At 48.8% G+C, this 23,716-nt stretch overlaps 2 protein-coding genes across 2 annotated transcripts in view; one reads left to right on the top strand and one right to left on the bottom strand.

Annotated features, from left to right (window-relative positions):
* The window catches only part of RNF10 (ring finger protein 10), a 39,117-nt gene extending 36,364 nt beyond the window's left edge, over positions 1 to 2,753 (top strand). The window contains exons 15-17 of the mRNA XM_032431243.1: positions 852 to 909; positions 1,005 to 1,163; positions 1,786 to 2,753. Coding sequence (XP_032287134.1) covers positions 852 to 909; positions 1,005 to 1,163; positions 1,786 to 1,862 — 294 coding nt within the window. The 3' untranslated portion in view covers positions 1,863 to 2,753. The remainder of the gene's footprint in view (positions 1 to 851; positions 910 to 1,004; positions 1,164 to 1,785) is intronic.
* A 1,139-nt stretch (positions 2,754 to 3,892) lies between these two features.
* On the bottom strand, positions 3,893 to 6,530 carry POP5 (POP5 homolog, ribonuclease P/MRP subunit). Its single transcript, XM_032431242.1, has 5 exons — positions 6,423 to 6,530; positions 6,194 to 6,336; positions 4,721 to 4,870; positions 4,455 to 4,538; positions 3,893 to 4,352 (listed from the first exon to the last, which is right to left on the bottom strand). The coding sequence occupies exons 1-5, from the start codon at positions 6,440 to 6,442 to the stop codon at positions 4,240 to 4,242; spliced, it is 510 nt and encodes a 169-aa protein (XP_032287133.1). The 5' UTR covers positions 6,443 to 6,530; the 3' UTR covers positions 3,893 to 4,239.
* Positions 6,531 to 23,716: the final 17,186 nt, after the last annotated feature.

Raw genomic sequence — 23,716 nt, 5'->3', positions numbered from 1 at the left:
TCAATGAAATCAACCTCTGCCAGCCCAACTCCATTTGAATAATATCGTACCTCACTTCGGGACACATACTTTAGGACAAGACATTCCTATTTGAATCTTGTGGGGCTTGTCTTGTGGTATTTTTCCAGGAATAAAATTCCCCCTGCTTTGAGCATGGCATGTGTGGCAGATGGGACTCACACTGGCCCTGATTAATTAAGAAGCTGCCCTTGGCCAGACGAGATGAAAGAGTTCCTCATTCAGGGGCAGGAGGGATTGTTCTGATTTTACTGTACATGGGGGAATCTGGTCTATGGCTGGATCTAAAAGTTAATAATTATTAAGGAGCCATTGGAAAAGCAGACTGAAGGGTAATGAAGGTTGTTGGAGCAGTTTCAGGATAAAGTTAAATTTATTCTGGTTTTCTTGGTCTTAAAGTAACTGAAGTTCAATAGCCAGGTGGTTCATTTTAAAATAGGAGGGCACTGCACACTGCTTATTCCAAGAGGTTTATGTTTTTAGGGGTCCCAAGAAGAGCGGGGAAAACTTATCAGAAGGGAGTGACACAAAGTCAGGATTCCCAACTGAGTAAGAACCTCTTGTGCTGTCTATGCACTATTCTTTACCTGTTTCCTAAGGAACAAAACAGGCTTTGGTCTTAAACCTTGGGAACTTCACTGCTTGTTGTACTGGTCAGGATATAGAGAACATGACTGAAATAGTGTGTTGAAGAAAGAAGTACCTGGAAAATCCTTTTTTCCAGAGGTGATAATTCTTTGTCCTCCTAGCCAGTTAGTGTCAAGACACAAGTCTGGAAAAGAAATTGGACTGGTTACTTAAATTTTTTTCTCCCTTCTTTCCCACTTTGGCAGATGCTGAGGGTTGGAAAAGCAAAAGCAGATGTGTGGCCCAAAACTGCTCCCAAAAAAGGTGAGAATGACCTTCTGGTGGAGGGGGAATTTGGTCCCTTTCAGAACGTCAGAGTCTCTAGAATCGTCTAAAATTGTAACACTGGTATTTTATAGATGAAAACAGCTTAGTTCCTCCTGCTCCTGTGGACAGCGATGGGGAGAGTGATAACTCAGACCGTGTTCCTGTGCCCAGTTTCCAAAATTCCTTCAGCCAAGCTATTGAAGCAGCCTTCATGAAACTGGACACACCAGCTACTTCAGATCCCCTCTCTGGTAAAGGCAAAGAAATGGAGTGCTCAGTACAGGGTTGTCATTCCCACCTGGATCCGGTGGTGGACATCCCTAATTAGGCACTTTTCTCTGAGCCTGTAGGTTCACATGCTATTGTCAGCTAATAGTCCGTTTGGTATGTCAGATAAGACCTTTTTGCCACCCCACATTAATTCTTGAGGCCTAGATGTGAAATTCTGAGAAACTCTTTATTTTTTCCCTTCTAAGACATAGTAGTGGAGAGTATTTTAGAATCCTGAGTTTGGTAGAGGGTGGCTAATAGAGAAGTCAGGCTTGAAGCCCACACCACTCTGTGGTTATTCAGTTAGACAAGAACGTTAACATTTAGGGGGTGCCTTCTCTGTGCTTAGCATTGCGCTCATTTTATTCTTCCACCAACTATATTAAATGGGTAGAATTATCACAGGTAGAGCAGATGAGGAAATGGGTCTAGGGACGTAAAGGGACTTGCCCAAATACCTGGAGCATGCGAGGACTGGTATCTGGATCCAGGCAGTCCTCATCCTAAAACCTTAGCTGCCTCTCTGGGACTCTCAGGAGTGAAAACTGGCTGTGGGCAAGGGGATGGCATTCAAAGCTAAGCTCTTTCTGTGTTTCCATTTAGAAGAGAAAGGAGGAAAGAAAAGAAAAAAACAGAAACAAAAGCTCCTGTTCAGCACCTCAGTCGTCCACACCAAGTGACACTACTGGCCCGGCTACCTTCTCCATCTGGTTTTCTTTTTCCTGTGCTTTTGTTTTGCTGCTGTCATTTTTAAGTATTTGAGTTTGAACAGATTAGCTCTGGGGGGAGGGGGTTTCCACAGCGTGAGGGGGAACCAAGAAAATTTTAAATACAGTGTATTTTCCAGCTTCCCGTCTTTACACCAAAATAAAGTATTGACACTCACAAGAGATCTCTTCCTGCCAAGATTTTTAGTTTGTTACCAGGGTTAGTCTTTTGACCCATGTATAATTAGTTTCTCTCAACGCAAATAAGTTTGAGTCCCTTCACCATCCCTTGGAGCAGCGCACACCCCAGAGTGTTCTAGCACTTGTCTGCTGACATGTCAGAGCCTCATGGTTTCAACACACCGCTCAGTGTGTCTTTTAATAATAGTTGAGTCTTTCCTGTTTAGTTTTCCTCTTGTTAAAGAAACAGAGGATGGGAATAAAATGGATTTAGGACACCCAGCTTGAATTGCAGTTTTTCTTCTGAGAAATGGCCAGGCTACGGTGCCGGGGCCTGGGTTGCTTACCTACGTGCTAGAGGGTTTTGGATCTTGTATGTGGCTCATTTGGCAAGGAAAGCTGTAATTGTCACTAAAGAAGCCCTGGAACCTGCCAACTGTTAGATGAAGCTTATTTCGAGTGACAGTGGCCTGAGTTGTAGGAACGAGTCTGGCACACCTGGAGGCAGAGCCGGGCAGGTCTGAAAGCAGTGGTGGTGCCCACTGCCTCCCTGTTTTCTAGAGCAGTCTATGGCTTTGGAGCGGAATTTGAGTGATGTGAATTATTTTGCTGCTTAATAAAGTGACCTCTAGGTGTAATAGAATGTGAAGGCAAACAGTTGCAATAAATCACCTGCACAAGCAACTTTGAGCTTTCTGGTTTTTTAAAGTTCATCACAGGTTAGCTAGACACACTTCTTAAATAGGTTAAAGTAACAGCTATTACGAGCTTGAGCACTCTGCCGTCATGGGGCAATGTCTTCCCTAGTGTCAGGCCTAAGGGGTTCTTGAGTAGGGCTTAGCTTTACCTGTCATTCTTAAAGAGGTTCAGAAATCCTGGGACAGGAACTGCCCTGGGTGCATGAGGGTGTTCCAGCCCTGAAAGTGAGGGGACACGTTGAAGCAAACATTACAGATCTTTCTGTGAAATGTAAAAGTGATTTTGAATAACATCTGTTTTGTTATACAAGAAAACAGATCCTATAAGTAGTGGATCCAAATCCTCCTAACCTCTATGAGTGTGGCAGTGTCACTCGGTTTCAGGTGGCCCGGCCTGCAGAAAACGAAGTTGAGAGCTGCTGCTTGGCTTTGTAATGTCAGGCAAGGCCAGGTTTTGTCACCCCCCCCCAGCCCCCCCCCCAAGAAAAGTGCAAGAACCATGTTATCCTGTTACCTGATTAAGGATTGGTAAGGAATCTCGTATTTTTAACGCCCTGTGGGTCAGTACGGAGACCAGCTATAGATTTGTGCCAGTTCAGTTGTCGTGTCTCACTAATAATTTTACTCTAAATAACCTGGATTGGTTAGGGTTCATCCTAGGGGTGGGGGCACAAGGCCTCAAGTGGGAGGCTATACATCTAGCATTATAGGGAGCCAGTCTTCCTACTGAGGCCAGGGATAGAGGGGGAAGGAAACCTGGCCAGGCTTGAACTTCATAAGTATACTAAATGCTACAGAAGCCAAGTACATTTCTTTCTTTTTTTTTAAAGATTTTATTTATTTATTTGACAGAGACACAGCAAGGGAGGGAACACAAGTGGGGGGGGGGGGAGAGGGAGAAGCAGGCTTCCCGCCGAGCAGGGAGCCCGATGCGGGGCTCGATCCCAGGACCTGAGATCATGACCTGAGCCGAAGGCAGACACTTAACAACTGAGCCACCCAGGTGCCCCGTACATTTCTTTAAGGTATTATTTATTTGAGAGAGGGGCGAGGGAGAGAGCAAAGAGAATCTGAAGCAGACTCCCACGCTGAGCACAGAGCCCGACTCGGGGCTCAATCCCACGATCGTGAGTGAGATCATGACCTGAGCCAAAACCAAGAGTCGGATGCTTAACGGACTGAGCCACCCAGGCGCCTTGCCATGTACTTTTATTAAACCTACTCAGCCAGGCAATTAGATAGAGACGTCTGTAACTACTGGGGATTCACCGACTGCAGAACCACTTAACCAGGCAGCGCTAGGTAAAGGTGACTTCAGTTTAAGTGAACAAGTCCTCCATTTTGAGCTGGTACCTTGGCCTCTGGTCCGCAGTCATCCAGTTTGACAAACTAGCAGATGCTGCTGCCCTCCAGATGTCCTGTTCCAACAAGTGGGCCCTGAATCTCAGGCCCAGCACAGGCTGCAGAGAGGTTCACTCCATCGCTTCAGCAGCCTCCTCACCGCCGTTGTCTGAAAGCTCCTCATCTGACCTCTCCTCTAGTAAACAGCTTCTGGTGACAGACTTCTGGATAGCTTCCCGTTCTCCTGCAAAGGCAGGCAGAGCAGGGATGAAAGAGGTCTTTGGGAGTGACCTCTTACTCAGCCAGGCTAGTTACTGCTCAGTGGGCACCGGCTAATGTTGCTTACCTTCATCAGTGCAGTTCTGCAATAAGATCAACAGCTGTCTCCTGTTGTAACGAATCAGGAACTTCTGACATGTTCTAATTGTACCTGGCACATGAAAGAGCTCCGTGGTCAACAGCTTGTGAAAGGTGTCTGCCTCAAAGACTTTCCAAGCTAGGTGAAAGCCTCCCGTTCTTGGCAGGATAGCAGGAAGACCCACCTGCCTGTCAAGACTGAACCCTGGACCTGTTACTATTGGAAATCAGCAGCCATACCACATGCACCCGTACCTCCCACATGTAAGGTGTTGAGGAAACACGGGTAACGGTGTCCTTTGTTCTCCAAGTATGTGACGAAAGGAAGAGCTGAGCACACAAGTTGGTAGAATTCCTTCCGGCATCGAAGTAGCACTATTCCAGTATAGGCATTGAGGTATCGCACTACAGCAGGGAAAAAAAAATCATTTTGGGAAACTGGATTCACTTAAAAATCTTAGAGTAACTGAGAGTCTACTGTGTGCCAGGCCGTGGCACTTGGGATGCATCAGTGAGTAAAAACAAATTTCTGAAGGAAAAAAACCTTAGGACAGACCTTTATTTATGGAAAAGGGATAAACCACACCCAGGGCTTTGCACACCACTCAGAACTGGTGAATGAATTTGGAATTTTAAATGCTCCTCTAATTCACTGATTAACTGATAAGTGGGTTTGGGATTGGCAGGGAACCATCTTCCTCAGAGGAAACCCCTGGCTGAAAAACAGGTGGTGGTGGTGTTTTCTTTTTAAGATTTCATTTATTTGACAGCACAAGCAGGGGGAGAAGTAGGCTGCCCCTGAGCTGGGAGCCTGATGGGGGGGCTCACTCCCAGCACTGTGGGATCATGACCTGAGCCAAAGGCAGATGCTTAAGGCATCCAGGAGCCACCCAGGCGCCCCCTGAAAAACAGGTTCTATTGCAACTGGACTCTCTAGGTTCTTGAAGAGGCTGAGAATGACCCAATGTAAGTGAACTGTGCCTATGTGCATGTAATTCTCCAGTATTCAATTTTAAGCAAAGGGTAAAAGAGGTAATTAATTTAAATATTAAATAGTGTGGCTAGGGGAGTCACAATAGGGTGGCTCAGTCGGTTAAGCGTCTGCCTTCAGCTCAGGTCTTAACCCCAGGGTCCTGGGATGGAGCCCTGTGTCAGGCTCCCTGCTGAACGGGGAGTCTGCTTCTCCCTCTCCTCCCTGCTCCTGCTCGCTCTCGCTGTCTCTCTTTCCAATAAATATTTAAATAAAATCATAAAAAAAAAACCACTTAAAAAAAGCGTGCCTGTCAGAAGAATCCTCTTTCTCATTTACATACGGTGGTGGGTTCTGTATTTCATCTGCCCTATTAAGGGCTTTTTAGGGGTAATTTTGACAATTTTTTTCCCCATGGGATGTCAATGTAACCAAGTAACTTAACTCGGAACTACGCATGGCTTCCCCCATTTAATTCATTATCCTGCTCAATTCAATCACAATCCCCAATATACACGTGTAAAATAAAGTAGGTTCTTGCCCAAAGTGCCACTGCCTTTCAGCTCTCCGCCTAACCTCGGGCTCGTCCAGACTCGGGCTTAGACTCCGAGTGGCCTCAAGAGGACGACACTGTAGGGTGAGGTCTGTGTATCGGGCTTGGAAGCTCCTGCGGTCGCTCGTACCCTTTCTTTCTCCCTCTTCCGGCCCCCGTTCCCTCCCAATCCCGCCGTCCGCCTAGCTCTCCCGGACCCTCGCACCCGCGAAGCCGATGGAGCAGGAGGCCGCGCCGAAAGTCCCGTGCACGCGGGCGATCGTGTCCCGTATCAGGCCGCCCAGCACTCGGTCCTCCAGACTCAGGCGGCAGCGGGGGTCATCAGACACCACTTCGCAGAGCAGGTACCTGCGGCGGGCAGCAGGAAAGTGAGCGCGGGGCCGAGGCCGCGGGGACCCGGCAGGGCAGCGGGTGTTGGAACAAGAGGTCCTTACCTGTGTTTGAACCGCACCATGGCAGCCTCCGCGCCCGCCGGCCCTGCGCCCAAACCGGATATCTGCAGTTTTGCTGGCGGCCAATGGGAAATTACCCTCCGCAGTCTTGCAACCACTCAGAGAGGGAAGCAGGGTAGGAGGGCGGGGGCTAGAGGGTTGGGAGGCCGAACCCAGTGTCAGTCTCCTTTAAGCCCTACCTCCTCTACGTTTGTAGAGCGCATGCGTCCTGCTGACAGGCCCGCCGAGTTAGTTGTTTGGGGGTGGAGATCTGCGATGGAGTGGCGTGTGGTTGCGTTGGGTGTTTCTGCAACACGCCATAATTTGCAATTCTGTGTAGGATGAAGCCGCTGCATTTGGGGCTCTCGGGGTATTTACTTTTTATTACCTTGCAATAAAGTTGTGTATGCACTTATATTCGCTCCCTAAGCTAGACGGCAGAACTTTTGAGGGCAAGACCCTGCATTTACACGCCTGGGATTGACACGGTAAATCGGACCCTTAGTTTCAGGTTAGAGCTCTGTTTAATTTTTTCGTACAGCCAAATGTATTATTACTGTTTGGGTCTTTCAACAATCTTATGGAAACATGTATATTGCCTCGGCTTTTGTTTGCAGAAACAATTCGTGGTTGTTATATTTTACTTTTAAAAAAAAGTACAAAGAAGGAAATAAAAAATTATAATCTCAGCACCGGGAGATAATTTATCATGTAGTGTATTTTCTTCCTTTTCTTTCCCCCTGTGCCATCGGGTCTCAAAGTGAGGTCCAGGGACCACTGGGTTTTCTGAGACTCTTTCCAGGTGTCCCTAATGTCAAATTACTGTCATAATAATACTAAGATGTTATTTGCCTTTTTCACTTTCTCAGAGTGGACAGTAAAGTTTTCCAGAGACTATGTGACATGTGCTGACATTATCACTCTGATGGCTAATGGGATTTTCTATTTTGTTTTAAACACTTCTCAATTTTATTTGTTTACTTGGAATCTTTGCATTTCTCAGTTTTAATATTCATGATAAGTATCAATATATCCTATAAAAACAAAAGCTCTTTGGGATCCTCAATAATTTAAGAACGTAAAGGGGTCCTGAGACAAAAAACTTAGAACTGCTGCTCCATGATTAATTATATTTTTCCTTTTATTTTCTTATTATGAATAGGATCAAACTGTTTAGCACTTTTTTTTTTGCTTGAGTATCTTTTTTTTACAACTGAATTATTGAGGTGTACTATGCATAAAATACATATTAAGTGTAAGGCTTAATGAATTTTTACATATGTGTAGACTTTTGTAACTACCACCCATATTAATAGGGAGCATTTCCACACCCAAGAAGGCTCCTTGCTCTCTTCCCAGTCAAAACCTTCCCAGAAGTAGCCTCTGTTTTGAATTCTATCATAAGATCAACTTTGCCTGTTCTTGAACTTTATTTATTTTTAAAGATTTTATTTTTATTTTTATTTTTATTTATTTATTTTTTTTTAAAGATTTTATTTATTTATTTGACAGAGAGAGACAGAGCGAGAGAGGGAACACAAGCAGGGGGAGCGGGAGAGGGAGAAACCAGCTTCCCGCTGAGCAGGGAGCCCAATGCGGGGCTCGATCCCAGGACCCTGGGATCATGACCTGAGCTGAAGGCAGATGCTTAACGACTGAGCCACCCAGGCGCCCCAAAGATTTTATTTTTAAAATTTATTTGAGAGAGAGTGCGACAGAGCACGTGCAGGGGGGAGGGGCAGAGGGAGAGGGAGAAGCAGACTCCCCGCTGAGCAGGGAGCCCTATTCTGGGCTGGGATCCCAGGACCTTGGGATCATGACCTGAGCTGAAGGCAGCCGCTTAACCAACTGAGCCACCCAGGCGCCCCTGTTCTTGAACTTTATATAAAAATCCAACAATATGTTTGTGTGTGTGTGTGTGTGTGGCTCCTTTTGCTCAACATAACGTCTGTAAGATTCGTTCTTGTTTGACTATGTTTTCATGTCAACCATTCTGCAATGTTGTTTTTCAGCTGCACAGATATAACACTGCTAAATTGGTCAGTATTCCCACGATAGACATTCAAATTAGTTCCAGATTTTTTTTGTTATACCCAGCACGCTGGTTCACAGCTTTGTAATTGGATCTTTATACCTATCCCTATTTGTAGAATTGTGGAATTGGCTGGCCCTGTGAGGTCCATGAAGGGAGGCCAAGTATTTGCAAAGTCTGGAGTGAATCCTCAATTTCCTCATCTCTCAATTCTTTGCCACCATAAAGAAGGGATGAGGCGGGAGGGCAGTGGCCCTGCCGAGGGACCTGTGCCTACGCTTTCTCCTCATCCCAAAACAACCTGTTTATCCAAAAACGGTCTCGCCAGCGTCCCCCTTTGGCCAGCAGGGGGCGTCAGAGGCCCGTTGTGCGCGGAGAAGAGCCTCAGAGCACCCCTTCCTGCGCCTCGCGTCCCTAAAATAACACCAACACTTCCTAGCTTTCAACTCGCTTAATCCCAACACCACGCCCATTTTATTGATGCGGTTGGGGCTCAGAGTCACATCCAGTAAGGAGCTGGATTAGAATTCGAACTCAAGGCCATCCGGCTCGAGTCCTTACTCTCGCCCACGCAGCAGCTGCTGTCCTGTGCACGGTTTTGCCTGTCCCCTCTCTATTTTCCAGCCACTTGCTGCCGGGGAGGCTAATTCACGTCCCTAGACCTCAGTTTCCTCATCTGTGCAACAGGGTGACGGTGGCCCCTCGCTCGCGAGTGAACCGGAGAGAAGCGGGATAGCGTGGGCGAAACGCCCGACACGGGGAGCGCCCGGTACACGCCGTTTTGAGTGAATGGTCTGCTCCTCCCCGGCCCCGGCGTAGCCCCGGGAGCAAGCACACTGGGGCAGTCCCGGGCCTCCCCTCCTCGGGACCGGGTCCGGCTCCCCCTGCCGGCCGCACGGGGCGTTCAGACACCCGCGGTGGCCCGGCGGCCGGGGCGGAGGCGTGGGCGGCGCAGCCCGCTCCCCGCCGTAATTAGCCCGCGCCGGCTCCGGCTCCGCCAGCCGCTAATTACACGTCTCCTAATGAGGCCGGCGGCTGTTTGCAATCACCCGGGTCCCCGCCGCGCGGCGCGGGAGGCCGCGAGGGAATCCGCCCGTGGAGGCGTGGACGCGCTCGGCGGCGGCCACGCGCCTGCGCCTCGGTGGCGCGGGTCCCCGGGATGCCTGCCGGGCGGGGGCGGGGGCGGGGGCGGGGCGCTCGCCCGCAGTCGCCCCTCGAACCTCCACCGCCGCGCCCGAGTGATCCCCACCCTACGGGGAGGAGGGCCGCCGAGGCTCGAACTCACAGGTACAGAACTCAGGCGGGAAGAGGCTAATCGCGATCTGACCCCGAACCTGGGCACTTACCTGATCGGTGGGGGTACTTGCTGTTGTTACTCCTGGGACTTCTCTGAAAGGGCAGATCCTAGATCAGATCAGTAAGGGGAAGGTGGGGGTGCTTGGGAAACTTCCTTCCAGTGCCTTCTTCTCACTTGAGTTCCCATTTGCTCTTTTGGATCAGACACAAAATGGAATTATTAGCTTTGGAACTTTAAAACTTACTTGGAAACATAAGTCACACATCTCATTTTCCAGACTGGGACATCTGGAACATTCCCTAGGACGTGGTTGGGGCAAATGCTAAATCGCTCTCTTTAGATGGGGATGGGGGGCCACCGCTGTGTACCTTGTTCCCAGGCTCTTCTGGGGTGGGGTCCAGAGTAGCTGCTTTTTTTTTAAGATTTTATTTATTTATTTGAGAGAGAGAATGAGATAGAGCATGAGAGGGGGGAGGGTCAGAGGGAGAAGCAGACTCCCCGCTGAGCAGGGAGCCCGATGCGGGACTCCATCCCAGGACTCCAGGATCATGACCTGAGCCGAAGGCAGTTGCCTAACCAACTGAGCCACCCAGGTGCCCTGCAGAGTAGCTGCTTTTATTCTTCATCTGTATCTTCGGGGCTTCCATGTATCAGGCTCTCACTGTGTGCCAGGCACTGTGTAAGCACTTTCATTTAGCCCTCAGGATAACCTTCTCTGAGGTCAAGGGCAAATGACTTGTCCAAGGTCACAATGTAATGTCAGCAGACAAAAGACCTTTTTTGTCTCCCCCCCACACCTGTGCTCTTAACCCCTTGCTCTCTATCTCTTCTGGGATGTCTGGGACCTAGAAGGATGTTCGGAGAAGGCGAACCCGATTGGGGTGTCATTCTGAGGTGACATGGGCATCCAAGGGTCCCTACCAGGGTGTGGATGCTTGCTACCATGGTGGGTGGTGGTAAAGGGAAATTGTATCTGCTGCAGCATTTTGTTAAGCAGCTGCTGCTCATTAGGGGCGCCTGCCCCTCTAATCCAATCAACCAATTCCCTGTAAAACATTTATGGGAACAATTTGTCTAAAATTCAACCCTCCATCTGCTTGGCCAGGGGCTTAGGGAGCTGCTGCATCCTTCAGGTTCCAGGGGGGCAGACATGGCCCTCTCTGGGCCTCAGAGACAGAACACTGCATCTCACTCCTCCCTCGTCCTCACTGCCTCGTGGACCTCCTTCCCTCTTCCCTGCCTGCCGCGAGGGTTCACTCATCCAAACATTAATTGAAATTACAAGGGCACTGCGGTTTGACCCAGCAATTTCTCTGCCAGGAATTTATCCCACAGAGATTCTTGCAGTTGTGCCAAATGACAGGTGAATGAGGATGCGTCTTGCAGTATTGTTTCTGATAGCACGAGGCTATCTCAATGTCTATCAGAAAGGATCCACTGTATGTGTATATCTTTCGGACACCGTGTGCCAGAGAATGTTCTAAACACTTTATATAGATTGACTCATTTAACCCTCACAGCTACCCTTTACATGAGATACTTTAATTTTAGTAACTCATTTACAGGTGAGGAAAGGGAGTCCCAGAGGGAACAGGTGACTTGCCCAAGCTTCACATAGATAGTAAGCAGCAGTACCAGGCAGCCCATATTCTAAATCCCTATGCGAATATAACTTCTCTGTCTTTATGTGCATGGAGAATTTCCAAAAAGTGACCCAAAAGCAATGGGCGGAAGTTGCCTCTGGGGAGAAGAATTAAAGGTGTGGAGTAGGAGGGGAACTCCCTTTTTCCTGGGTCCCCTTTTGTACCATTCTGTTTTACCAGGTGCACGTGTTCGTTTCATAATTTAGAGGCATTTCTGAGTCCCCAAAGCATGTTATTGCTAGTCCTTACCTCAACCCTGGGAGTGGGTAATATCATCCTCATTTTGTAGATGAGGAAGTTTGAACTCCCTGCATGGGCTGGCAGCCACGTGACTGGGGATGACAAGAGGGGGTTGGCTCTCAAGCCAGCGCTCATTCCCTTAATTTATATTAGCCCCCCGGGCTTGCAAGATTCAGAGGGAAGAAAAACAAGGTTCAGAGGGTTAAAAGCATGGACGCCGGGGCCAGCTTGCCTGTGTTCAAGTCCTGACTCAGCCACTCACCCTCTGTGTGACCTTGGGCAAGTCACTTACCCTCTCCAAACCTCAGCGAGGTTTTCCTCTTTGTGAGGATTAAAAGACTTACCTCCATGTCAAGTGCTTGGAACAGGGCCTGTCTCATCACAAGCGCTCAAGAAATGTTAGGTATTTTTATATTATTGCCCCGAACATTGTCTTCCCCGATTTCAAGCTCAGAGCAGTTCCTCCTCGCAGCTGGCATGTCCAGCTGTGCATGCTCCAGTCCTTCCCCGAAAGGGCAAGGCCCGGCCTCCCTGTGCTCCAGCCTCTAGCGGAAGTCCTTGGGAACTGGTTCTCCCGGGTTATCCCACCGTGGTGGCTGTGATCAGAACCGATCACATCGCCAAGAGCTGGAAGAAGGGGCAGAGCCGCAGGGCTGGTGTGGCCCAGATCCAGGGTGAGGCTGCGACGGGCGGCCTCCTAGTTCGGGATGTTCCCAGCGCCTTCCCACCGCTTATGCTTGGAGGGAGAAGGGCCTCAAAATAGCTGTTGCTTCCCCAGCACGGCGCTAGGCCAGGGACAGGAATAGACATCTGGGGGTGGCCGCCTCAGCTTTCCTCAGGGGCCCTGGGGAGGGGGACAGGAATAAGCAGAGGCCAGACTCCTCCCAACGTGGGGAGATAGTGCAGTGGTCAATATGCAGTGACCTCCTGTGACAGTCCAGCCCATGGAAAATATGGCCCCGGCCGGGGCTGGCTCCTCAGCAGGTCCCCAGCCCCGGCCAGAGAGTGGCTTGGGCCTGGATTCCACACTGGCTCCTGGCTCTTACAGTTCTCTCTTGGCAGGTGGGGAAACTGAGGCCCAGAGAGAGATTCATGTGCTTGGGACCACAAAGCTGCTTTGAGAAGCCAAGCTGACAGGAGAAGCAGGCCTGGGTGGTGGTTGGAGGGTGAAGCAGGGTGTTGAGAGGCAGTCTGGGTGGTGGTTGGAGGGTGAAAGGGCTCAGACTGTCTCGATCCAAATCTAACCTCCACTACTGAAGACCTGCGTGCTCTTGGGCCTCAGTCTCATTACCTGTAAAATGCACAGCGTAACAGTACCCACCTCCTTTAGTGGTAGCGAAGACTGAAAGAGTTAATACTTGTGTGCTGTTATGATTATTATTGTCTTATCACCAGACCCCTTCCTCATTCATTCCTAAGGCATTGGCTGAACAGCCACCATATGCCAGGCACTGTGCTAGGCCTGGATCCTGCAGCTCACCGTGTGGCAAGAAGAGACCAGTTACCTTTCAGAGAGCCTGCCATGGGCCAGTTCCTGAGCTAAGCATTTTTACCGATATCATCTCATTGATACCTCTCTATGAGGCGCCATTATCACAGATGAGGGAAGTGTGCCCAGAGAGGTGAAGTCACTTCTTCAGGGTCACACAGCCAGGAGGTAGCAGAGTCAGGATTTGAACCCCGAGCTGCCCGCCTACATAGCTCATACAAGGAGCCACTGCATGTCACTGTCTCTTTACTGGGGAGACAGATGAGTCAGACAAGTCGTTCTGTTCGCGCAGTCAGGCTTTGGGCATATGGGAGGGCTCCACTCTCCCAGCCTTGACAGTCATTATTCTGGCCCCAACACTGTCCCGTATGAGATGTGAGGGGGTTCCCAGCCCGCACTCCCTAATTCCCCTGGGTTTCCCTGGGTACTTGCTATGTCCCAGGCCTGTACTAGGCTCTGAGAACACAAAGACGACTTTGTTCCTACCCTGAAATTGCTCACAGTGCGGCGAAATGTCAACAACAATTCAGAGGCAGCTACTGTGATGAGGGTTAGAGAGGGGACAAGGTACCCTGAGGAGGTACCTAACTCAGTCTGGGAGATCAGGGAAGGCTTCCTGGAGGTGGTGATGTCTGAGCTGAGGCCCAGAGGCAAAAGAGAGCCAGGAGAAGAGAAGGGGAGTAGGAAAGAGTGTTCTGGGTAGATGGACAGTTTGTGGTAGTGCTGGGTTATAGGAAGTGTGAGTGGTAGGGGCTGGAGGTGTGGGTGAAGGGCGCCGGGACTGCAGAGATGGATGGGCTTGGGTCATTCAGGGCCTTGCTGCCCACACTAACGGGCTTGGCTGCTATCTGGAAGGCTAGAAGTTTCCCTCCGGCTTTGGAGGAGGGTGAACCTCAAGAGGCTGAACTGAAGGAGGGGAGCCAGTGAGGAGGCAGCAGCTGCCTGGAGGGAGACGAGAGACTTGGCCTCCGGTGCTGGGGGTGGGCGTGGAGAGCCACGGGCGCTTTGTGAAGTTTTTAGATGTAGAATTGGTTATGTATTGCTGTGTAATAAATCACCCCCAAACTTAGTGGCTTAAAGCAACAACTTATTTTTTTAGGATTCTCCGGGGGTGCTTCATGTGGTGACAGCCGGGGGGACACTGGGGTGGCCGGAGGGCTCCACAATGGCCTCACCCTCATGGCTGGCTGCCGGCTGGGAGTTCAGCAGGGGCTGGTGGCTGGGGGGCCCCAGCTCCCCTCCACGCGGTTCTCACGGCCGTAGCAGGTGGCTTCTGAGAAACAGACGCTGTCGGGCTTGTTAAGGCCTCGGCTCAAAAGTCTCAGAAACATGACTTCTGCTGCGTCCTGTTGGTGAAACCCAGCCCTAAGACCAGCCCGATTTAAGGATTAGGGGAAACAGCACTTCTTCCTCTCTTCCTCCTCCTCCTTCTCCTCCCCTTCCTTCCTCTTTCTCCTCCTCCTTCTTCTGTACAGTTTAGTGGGATTTAGTGCATTCACAATGTTTTGCAACCAACATCTCTCCCTAATTTCAACTTTTTAATCACCTCATAAGAACACTCCATCCCCATTTTGCCATTACTCCCCGTCTCCCGCTCCCCAGTCTCTGACAACCTGCTTTCTGTCCCTGTGGATTTGCCTATTCCGGGTATTTCATGCAAAAGGAATCCTATAAATGAGAACTTTCCTGTCCGGCTTCTTTCACTGAGCATCATGTTTTCAAGGTTCATCCAAGTTGCATACATGGGTGCTTCACTCCTTTTTATGGCTGAATAATTTTCCATTGTATGGATAGACCATGATTTGTTTATTCATTCATCTGTTGATAGACATTTGGGTTGTTTCTACCATAATGTGAATCATGCTGCTATGAACATCAGTATATAAATACCTGTTTGAGTTTCTGTTTTACATTCTTTTGGGTATATACCTAGAAATGGAATTGCTGGGTCATATGGTCACTCTATGTTTAACTTTTTGAGGGACCACCAAGCTGTTTTCCACGGTGGCTGAACATTTTACATTTCCACCAGCATGTATGAGGGTCCCTATTTCTCCACATCCTTGCTGACATTTACTATTTTCTGTATATTTTTATTTTTGTTAAAGCCATTCTAGTAGATGGGAGGTAGTATCTCATTTTGGTTTTGATTTGCGTTTGCTTAGTTACCACTGATGTGGAACATTTTTTCATGTGCTTTTTGGCCTTTAGTATATTTTCTTTGTCCTTTACTTACTTGGGTTGTTTGTTTTTTTGTTGCTGAGTTCTTAAGAGTTTGTTTTTTTTTTTAAATATTCTGGATACTAAACCTTTATCAGATATATGATTTGCAAATGTTTCCTCCCATTCTGTAGGCTGCCTTTTCACTGTTTGTTTGTTTTTTTTTTTTTTAAGATTTTATTTATTTATTTGAGAGAGAGAGAGCATGAGCTGGGAGGCAGAAGGGGCGGAGGGAGAGGGAGAAGCAGACTCCTTGCTGAACAGGGATTTCCCCACACGGGGCTCCATCCCAGGACCCCAAGATCATGACCTGAGCTGAAGGCAGATACTTAACCGACTGAGCTCCCCAGGCATCCTTGTTTTTTTAAGTAGGCTCCACACCCAGCATGGGGCCCAGCTCTGGGGCTGAACTCACAACCCTGAGATCAAGACCTGAGCTGATATCGAGTCGGACACCTGACCGACTGAGCCATCCAGGTGCCCCTCACTTTTTCTTTTTTTAAAATTTAAGTAAGCTTCATGCCCAATGTGGGGCTTGAGCTCATGACCCTGAGATTGAGAGTCATATTCTGTGCCAACTGGGCCAGCCAGGCGCCCCCTTTGACTTTCTTGATAATGTCCTTTGATGCACACAAATTTTTACTTTTCATCCCATTTATCTATTTTTCTTTTGTTGCTTGTGCTTTTGGTGTCAAATCTCAGAACCCATGGCCAAATCTGAGGTCATGAATATTTACCCTTATGAATTGTTTTGTCATTTTAACTCTTACATTTAGGTCATTGATCCATTAAGTTAATTTTTGTCTATGGAGTGAGGTAGGGGTCCAATTTCATTCTTTTTCATGTGGTTAAGCTCTTTCTCTTGACTGGAGGTCAGCATGCCCTTTCAGCGAGGGGAAGGAATTGTTGGGGTTTATCTTTGGAGACAGTTTTGGTGGTGGATTAGCTGTGAGGGGTTGGGGAAGGAGGGAAGAGGAGAGGGCGGGCAGAGTGACATCTACATTTCTGATCTGGGCAGATGGGGAAGACTTAGGTGAAGGGAAGAACTCAGTCCTGAACATGATGAGTTTGAGCTCCTTTAGCATCCAGGCACCGAGAGCATCGGAAATCACATACATGATAAATGAAGTATGGAAGGACACTGAAGTTTTCATCCATTCAACAGATAGTTATGGGACACCTAATACACTAGGTAACATTTGTGTGGCACGAACCGTGGGCCAGACACTTAACACTTTTTTAAAAACTGAGCTATAATGGTCATAGTATAAAACGAACAAACCTAAAGTGCACAGTTCATTAAATTTTATATATACCACCTCCCAGGTAAAACTATAGTCCATTTCCAGCCCCCAGAAAACTCCCTCTTGGGCCCGTTATATTTAATTCTCACAGTGATCCTATGAGGCATTATTCCCATTTTTTGGATGAGGATACTGAGGCTTACAGAGGTGAAGCCACTTGCCCAAGATCACATGAGATGGAATGTGGATTCTAACTCTGGCCTATAGGACTAGGCCAGGCTGAGGAACAGTCCACCCTCTCACTTGGCTTGGACTAGACTCAGGCCTAGGGGATCCCTGAGGGCAGGGGCAAGACAGTTTAGCCTCTGCTGGAGGCCAGGAGGCCCTCATGGGTGGGTCTGTGGGGAGCCCAAGGGCAGGGAGGATGTGGATTTAGGACTGGCTGTGAGACATGAGAGGAGTCCTTCCTTCCGGTCCCCGTCAGTCATGGAGGTGGCCGCCCAGTGGAGGTGTGGCAGCAGATAAACAGTAGGCAGGCAGCCCAGCTGAAGCTCTTTCCCAGCAATAGACCCTGGGGGAAAGCTCAGCTCTGCCTGGACCAGATTGGCCTGAAGCGAGGAGAGGAGAGTGCCACGCCTGTCAGAACCGCTTTAGACCGAGCTTCTCGGCATCCCAGCTGAGAAGATCCTGGGCGCGTCTCCTGCATCTCTTCCCTCCCTCCCTCCACGTGTCTGCCCTGCGCCCCTCTGACCTGTTCTGTCCCTCCGCTCCATCGGAAACTGGCTTCCTTCTTCCTCTTCCAACCTGGGAAGCCCCTAGCTGCCTCAGGACCTTTGCACTCAGTGTTGCTTCCATCTGGAACCTTCTGCCTCCTGGACTTCCCATGGCTGTTGTCTTATTATGTGTCTCAGCTCAAATTTTACCTCTTTAGAGTGTTTTTCCCTGAATGAATTGCCCTATTTAATGCTGTCCTCACGATGTCCCCACGATGTCCTCACAATGGAGCCAGATGGCCTGGGTTTGAATCTCAGTAATGCTGAGATGCTCCTAGCTGTGTGGCCCTGGGCAACTTGAGTGCCAGTTTCCCCAGCTGTAAAATGGGGGTGGTGATAATTGCACGTACCCCATGGGATTGTAGTAAAGATGACATTATTTAACACCTGCTCACAATGCTTGGCCCCTATTAGGTGCTTTACAAATATTTGCTATCATGCATAGAGCACTTGTCCCATCCTGAAATTATCCTGGTTGGTGGTGTTTACTTGGTTTTCCCCATTTCCCCCAATTAGAATGTGAGCTCCCTAAAGATGGTGGTTTCATCTGTGTTGTTCACTGCTGTGTCCCCAGTGCCTAGAACAATGTCTGGCTCACGGTAATGAACATTGGTTAAATCATCGAGTGGATGAATTAATGGGGCTCCTAGATCATTCTGCTTGCAGCCCTCCAGACATGCCATGCCTGCTCTCATCTCCTGCGCTTTGCATTTGCTCTTCCCTCTGCCTAGACCCATCCCCCAGAGGAAGGGAAGGGAACATGAAGGAAACACTGCTTTCTGGCTGCCCAGGTCTCGTTTCTTTTCTTTTAAAGATTTTATTTATTTATTTGAGAGAGAGTGTGCATGCGTGCATATGAGCGAGCTGGGGAGAGGGGCAGAAGGAGAGAGAGAATCTCAAGCAGACTCTGAGCTGAGCAGGGAGCCCAACGAGGGGCTTGATCTCACGACTCTGAGATTATAACCTGAGCTGAAAATCAAGAGTCGGACGCTTAACCGACTCAGCCACCCGGGCACCCCTGCCCAAGTCTCTTTCTTTTTTAAAAAATTTTATTTATTTGATAGAGACACAGAGAGAGAGGGAACACAAGCAGGGGGAGCGAGAGAGGGAGAAGCAGACTCCCCACTGAGCAGGGAGCCCGAGGCGGGGCTCAATCCCAGGACCCCGGGACCATGACCTGAGCCGAAGGCAGACGCTTAACGACTGAGCCACTCAGGCGCCCCCCAAGCCTCTTTCTTACTCCCTTCCTCACTGCCTCTTGCACCAGGCACTGGGAGAGAACAGCAAGCGAGAACCTAGACTTTCCACGACTACAATCACCTGCTACCAGCCCCTTGTTCAGCAACTGAGGAGTCAGAGGCCCAGAGAGGGGAAAGGACTCAGCCAAGGTCATATAGTGAGTCGAAGGCAATGTTCTCCCCAGTGGACCCTACATGTGTCACCTGGAGACTGTTTCCAATGTCCACGCTGGATCTGCCTTCCTACATGGGGCCTGGAGAGAGGTAGTGGGTGAGGGGTGGGCCCTGTCTATACACTAGTGAGGCGGGGCCGGGGCAGCTTCTGACTTAGACTGACCTGAATCAGGCTCCTGACACTTCTACTTATTAACCACGTAGCTTTGGGCTCTCTGAGCCTCAGTTTGCCCCCTGGTAAGATGAGGGGATGGAAGCCTACCACCCCGCCTCCTCGGGGTTGCTGGGCAGATCCTATTAAACGTTCTCATACATTGAGCTCTTATTCTCACCTACCCTATGGGGGCAGGTATGAGTTTTATCCCCATTTTCCAGGTAAGGAGGCAGGCTCAGAGTGGGGGAAAAAGTGACTTGCCCAAGATCGCACAGCCAGCAAGAAATAGAGCAGGGATTCAAACCCAGGCAGGCTGACTTCAGGGCTCACGTCCTTAGCCAGATGCTACAGCGCTGGGCATGCGGCCGGCGCTCCAGAGATGGGACGCTGGGGAGACCTTGCTTTCCTGTCGGCGCCATCTTCTAGGACAACAACTCCTCACTGCAAAGCACATCTTTTTGTTAAGGTCCCTCCCCTCCAATCCCTGCTTGGAGACACAAGCCCTCTCAGCACCCTCCGTCTGATGGATTTTTGGATTATCCCCATCTTGATTAGTTCCAGAGCCTCCCAGCAGAAGCAGGAGTTATTTTGGGGCCTTGATGGCTGCCTCTGACCTCCCCCTCCACCCCCCACCCCGTTGCACACACCTCTCCCACGGACTGCAGGGTTCATTAGCTACCATTCGGGCTGCTCGCTCTCTGCCCCCTGCAGCCCTCAGCTCAGACTCCAGCCCCAACACCTGCTCTCCGCTCAGCTCATCTCCTCCCCTGCCCCACAGCCCTCCCCTGCCTTCCTGCTGTTTGGTCGGGGTGAAGGCTGCCCACTCTTTCCTGATCCTTGGCCCCTGACTCTGCCTCATAGCAGTGACCCTCCCTTCAGTTTTAGGATTTTTCCAGACTTGAGCAAAAATCTCACACACCATTTGGACACAGATATTTTTGGCTGGTGATCTGACTCCCTGTTCCTGTTGGAATTCATCCCCCAGGGTCATTCAGCCTGGGTGGGAGTGGCTCAAAAATTCCCAAGGATACATTTTATGGGATGTGCATCTTGCCACAGCTAATAAAAAAAATTCCCAAGGGGATGCAGGACACCCCCCCCGCCTCCCCGCCGCCGCCGCCATGTTATGTCACAGTGCGTGGGGCTGACGTCACAGGGACGGGGCGTGGGCTCCGCTGTATCTGTCTGTTCTCTCTGCTTCTGGCTCTCTCTTCCAGCTCTGCGCTCTGCCAGGGCCGCCCGCAGGCCTTGCTTGCTTTTCAAAAATAACTCCTGAGTCTCACTGAGGTGGGGGGCTGCTTCCTTGGTGTCCCAGGCTGTGTGTTAATCCTTCCAACGCAAGACTTCCTGAAGCCAACTCTGGGCTGGGCTGGGGAGCTGGTTATCAATTGTCTGGCTGAAGTAGTTCAGCTGCTGACATGCTGTTTTAGTACCGATAGCCCTCAAGGAAGCAGGGCGAGTGAGTCCTTCCTGGCGCCCACCAAGTCATTCATTCATTCATTCATTTATTCATTCATTTATTCAATGAGCATCTTCAGTGCCCATTGCCTGCAGAGCACACCTCTGGGTGGCCTGTTGCTTTTCCATGTATTTCTGAGTAATCTCCTTGGTCCTCTTCGATTTTCTACTTCCTTCTGTAAAGTAGGGGGATTTTAATTAGGGTGGCCGGTCTGTCCCAGAAGGAAACAGATGGCACGCTCAAATTGGGTAACTTGAGGAAGGCTGAATAAAGGGACTAGTTAGGTGTCAGCAGGGTGTCAGGGATTCACCAGGGTAGCGCGTTCCTGGGCAAGTTACAGTGTGAGAGCTCCTACCTCCTACACCTGGCTGCCAAGGGAGCAGTTCCCCGGCTCAGAAGGGGTTGTACGGAGAGAACCACCTTGAGGGAGAAGCTGTGACCTTCTGTTGAGGAACAGCGCCAGCCAGAGGCGCCCTGCAGGGAGGGAGCGCAGGAAGAACTATCCTGACCTCACGCTTCCTTCTCCTTTCCATATCTCCCTGGGGGCTCCCCATTGGCCAAACCTGATTAAAAGCCAAAGGATATAGGAGACTGTTGAGTCTGAACAAATCAGTCTCCGTGGGCACAGAGCCGAGTGGAAGAGGGTGGAGAGTGGTTCTAGACAGGTAAATGGAAGATATTCAGTTTCTCACCTCCCAGTAGTCATAGTAGGTCACATGGATAAATGCTCAAAAACGTCAGCTCTTACCATTTGTGCTTGTATTTGTTGTTCATTGGTGCATGACAAATTACCCCCAAATTCAGCAGTTTCAAAGCTTATGAACATTTCTTACCTCACACAATTTCTGTGGGTCAAGAATTGGGAGCAGCTCAGCTGGGTGGTTTTGACTCACGGTCCCTCCTGACGTTGTAGTCAAGCTGTTGGCCAGCCATCTGAAGGCTGAGCTGGGAATGAAGGATCCAGCTGGCCCCCTTCCATGGCTGGTGCCCGGGTGCTGGCTGTTGGCAGAAGCTCTCAATTCCTTGCCATCCAGACCTCTCCACAGGGCTGCTTGAAAATCCTCATGACTTGGTGGCTGGCTTCCCCGAGAAAGAGTGATCCAAGAGCAGAAGGCTCGATGAGTTTTTTGACCTAGTCTCAAAAATTTTCGACAACATCCTATGGGTTACACGGGTCAGTCTATTCAATGTGGAAGGGACTCCACGGGGGCAGGAACCATCGGAGTCCTTCTTAGAGGTTAACTGCCACGGTTCGTAATACATTTGCTCATTTAATCCTTTCAACAATCCTATGAGCTTATCTAACGAAACAAAACAAAATGAAATGAAACAAAAACCTAACAAACATGAGGCACGTGGCTGGCTCAGTCGGTGGAGCATGTGACTCTTGATCTCAGGGTCATGGGTTTGAGCCCCACATGGGACACGGAGCCTACTTAAAAAACAAGAACAATAAACAAACAAAACAAATTCTATGAGGGAAGTATTATTGTTATTACTATTGTCACTTTTCTGTTGGGGAAATAGAGGCACAGAAAAATGAAATAATGTCCCAAGATTACGCAGCTAGTAAGTGGTAAAGCCAGGAATTCAACCCAGGTGGTCTCTCTCTCTCTTTTTTTTTTTTCTTTTTAAAGATTTATTTGTTTTAGAGAGAGAGAGAGAGCACAGTGGGGAGGGGCAGAGAGAGAGGGAGAGTCTGAAGCTGACTCTGTGCTGAGTGCGGAGCCCGACCCGGGGCTCGATCTCACAACCCGGAGATCACGACCTCAGCCAAAACCAAGAATCGGATACTTAACTGACTGAGCCACCCAGGGACCCCAACCCAGGCGGTCTTTTTTAAAAAAATCAATTTTATTGGAGTATAATTCACATACAATAAAAAACACTAACAGAGTCATAGAACATTTTTCTGCCCCCCCAAAATCTTTCCTCATGCCCCTTTGCGGTCATTTCTGGGCTCTGCTCCGGCCAATCATCTGCTTTCTGTCACTATAGATGGTTTTGTCTGTTTAGAACTTCATGTAAATGAAACCACACAGTATGTTCCTTTTCGTGCCTGGCTTCTTTTGTTGAACAAAAATGTTTGCAATGTTCATCTATATTATTACATGCATTGGTAATTTTTTCTTTTTTATTGCTGAGTAGTATTCTGCATAGATATAGGAGAAGTCCCTGATCCAATTTTCCTGTTCAATGACATTTGGGTTGTTTTCAGTTTGGGGCTATTATGAATAAAGCTGGTATGAACTTCATGTAAAAGTCTTTGTATGGGGGCACCTGGGTGGCTCAGTCGTTAAGTGTCTGCCTTTGGCTCAGGTCATGGTCCCAGGGTCCTGGGATCGAGCCCCGCACTGGGCTCCCTGCTCCTTGGGAAGCCTGCTTCTCCCTCTCCCACTTCCCCTGCTTGTGTTCCCTCTCTCGCTGTGTCTCTCTCTGTCAAATAAATAAAATCTTAAAAAAAAAAAGTCTTTGTATGGACTTGTGTTTCATTTATCTCAAGTAAAAAGCTAGTGGAATTGCTAGATCAAATGGTCAGTGCATATTAACCTTCGTAAGAAACTGCCAAACTTTTCTAATGTATCTGTGCCATTTTATACTCCTACCAGCAGAGGATGTGAGTTCTAGTTGTTTCATATCCTCACCAACATTTTGTATCACCATTAATTTTAGCCATTCTAATCTGTGTATATCTTTTTAATTTAATTTAATTTATCTATTTGAGAGAGAGAGAGAGGGTGTGTGAGAGAGAGCATGAGTGGTGGAGGGAGAGGGAGAAGCAGACTCCTCTGCTGAGCAGAGAGCCCGACGTGGGGTTCGATCTCAGGACCCTGAGATCATGACCTGAGCCGAAGGCAGACGCCACCCAGGCGCTCCTAATCTGTGTATATCTTATTGTAGTTTCAATTTGTACTTCCCTGTCAACTAAAGATATTGAGCATCTTTTCATGTGCATATTGGTCATTTGTGTGTTCTTTTTTGGGAAGTATTTATCTGATTCTTTTGCCTATGTTTTACTGAGTTATTTGTCTTCTCATTATGTAGTTGTAAGAGTTCTTTATTCTGGATATAATTTCTTTGTGAGATGCACACACACAACACACATACACACACAGACACATCCATAAAATGAATATTTTCTATAAGCTTGCTGCTTACAGTTTCATTTTTTAATAGTATATTTCGAAGAACAGAAGTTTAAAATTTTGATGAAGTCCTATTTATCAATTAATTGCTTTTATTAATTGTGCTTTTGTGTGTCTTAAGAAATTTTTGCCTACCCCTAGGCTGCAGAGGTTTTCTCTTATACTCTTCTCTAGAAGTTTCACAGTTT

This window comes from Phoca vitulina, unplaced genomic scaffold (genome assembly GCF_004348235.1).
Source record: "Phoca vitulina isolate PV1807 unplaced genomic scaffold, GSC_HSeal_1.0 scaffold46, whole genome shotgun sequence".
Classification (NCBI taxonomy): Eukaryota; Metazoa; Chordata; class Mammalia; order Carnivora; family Phocidae; genus Phoca; species Phoca vitulina.
Note: the sequence above shows the minus strand (reverse complement) of the source record. Positions and strands in the feature narration are given on the sequence as shown.

What these genes read in the sequence shown, in the direction of transcription:
- POP5 (XM_032431242.1), bottom strand. Translation starts at nt 6,442, where the DNA reads ATGGTGCGGTTCAAACACAG. An exon ending in ATGGTGCGGTTCAAACACAG is followed by an intron (nt 6,337 to 6,422) that starts GTAAGGACCTCT and finishes TGCCCGCCGCAG; the next exon opens with GTACCTGCTCTGCGAAGTGG. An exon ending in CAACACCTTACATGTGGGAG is followed by an intron (nt 4,539 to 4,720) that starts GTACGGGTGCAT and finishes TTCATGTGCCAG; the next exon opens with GTACAATTAGAACATGTCAG.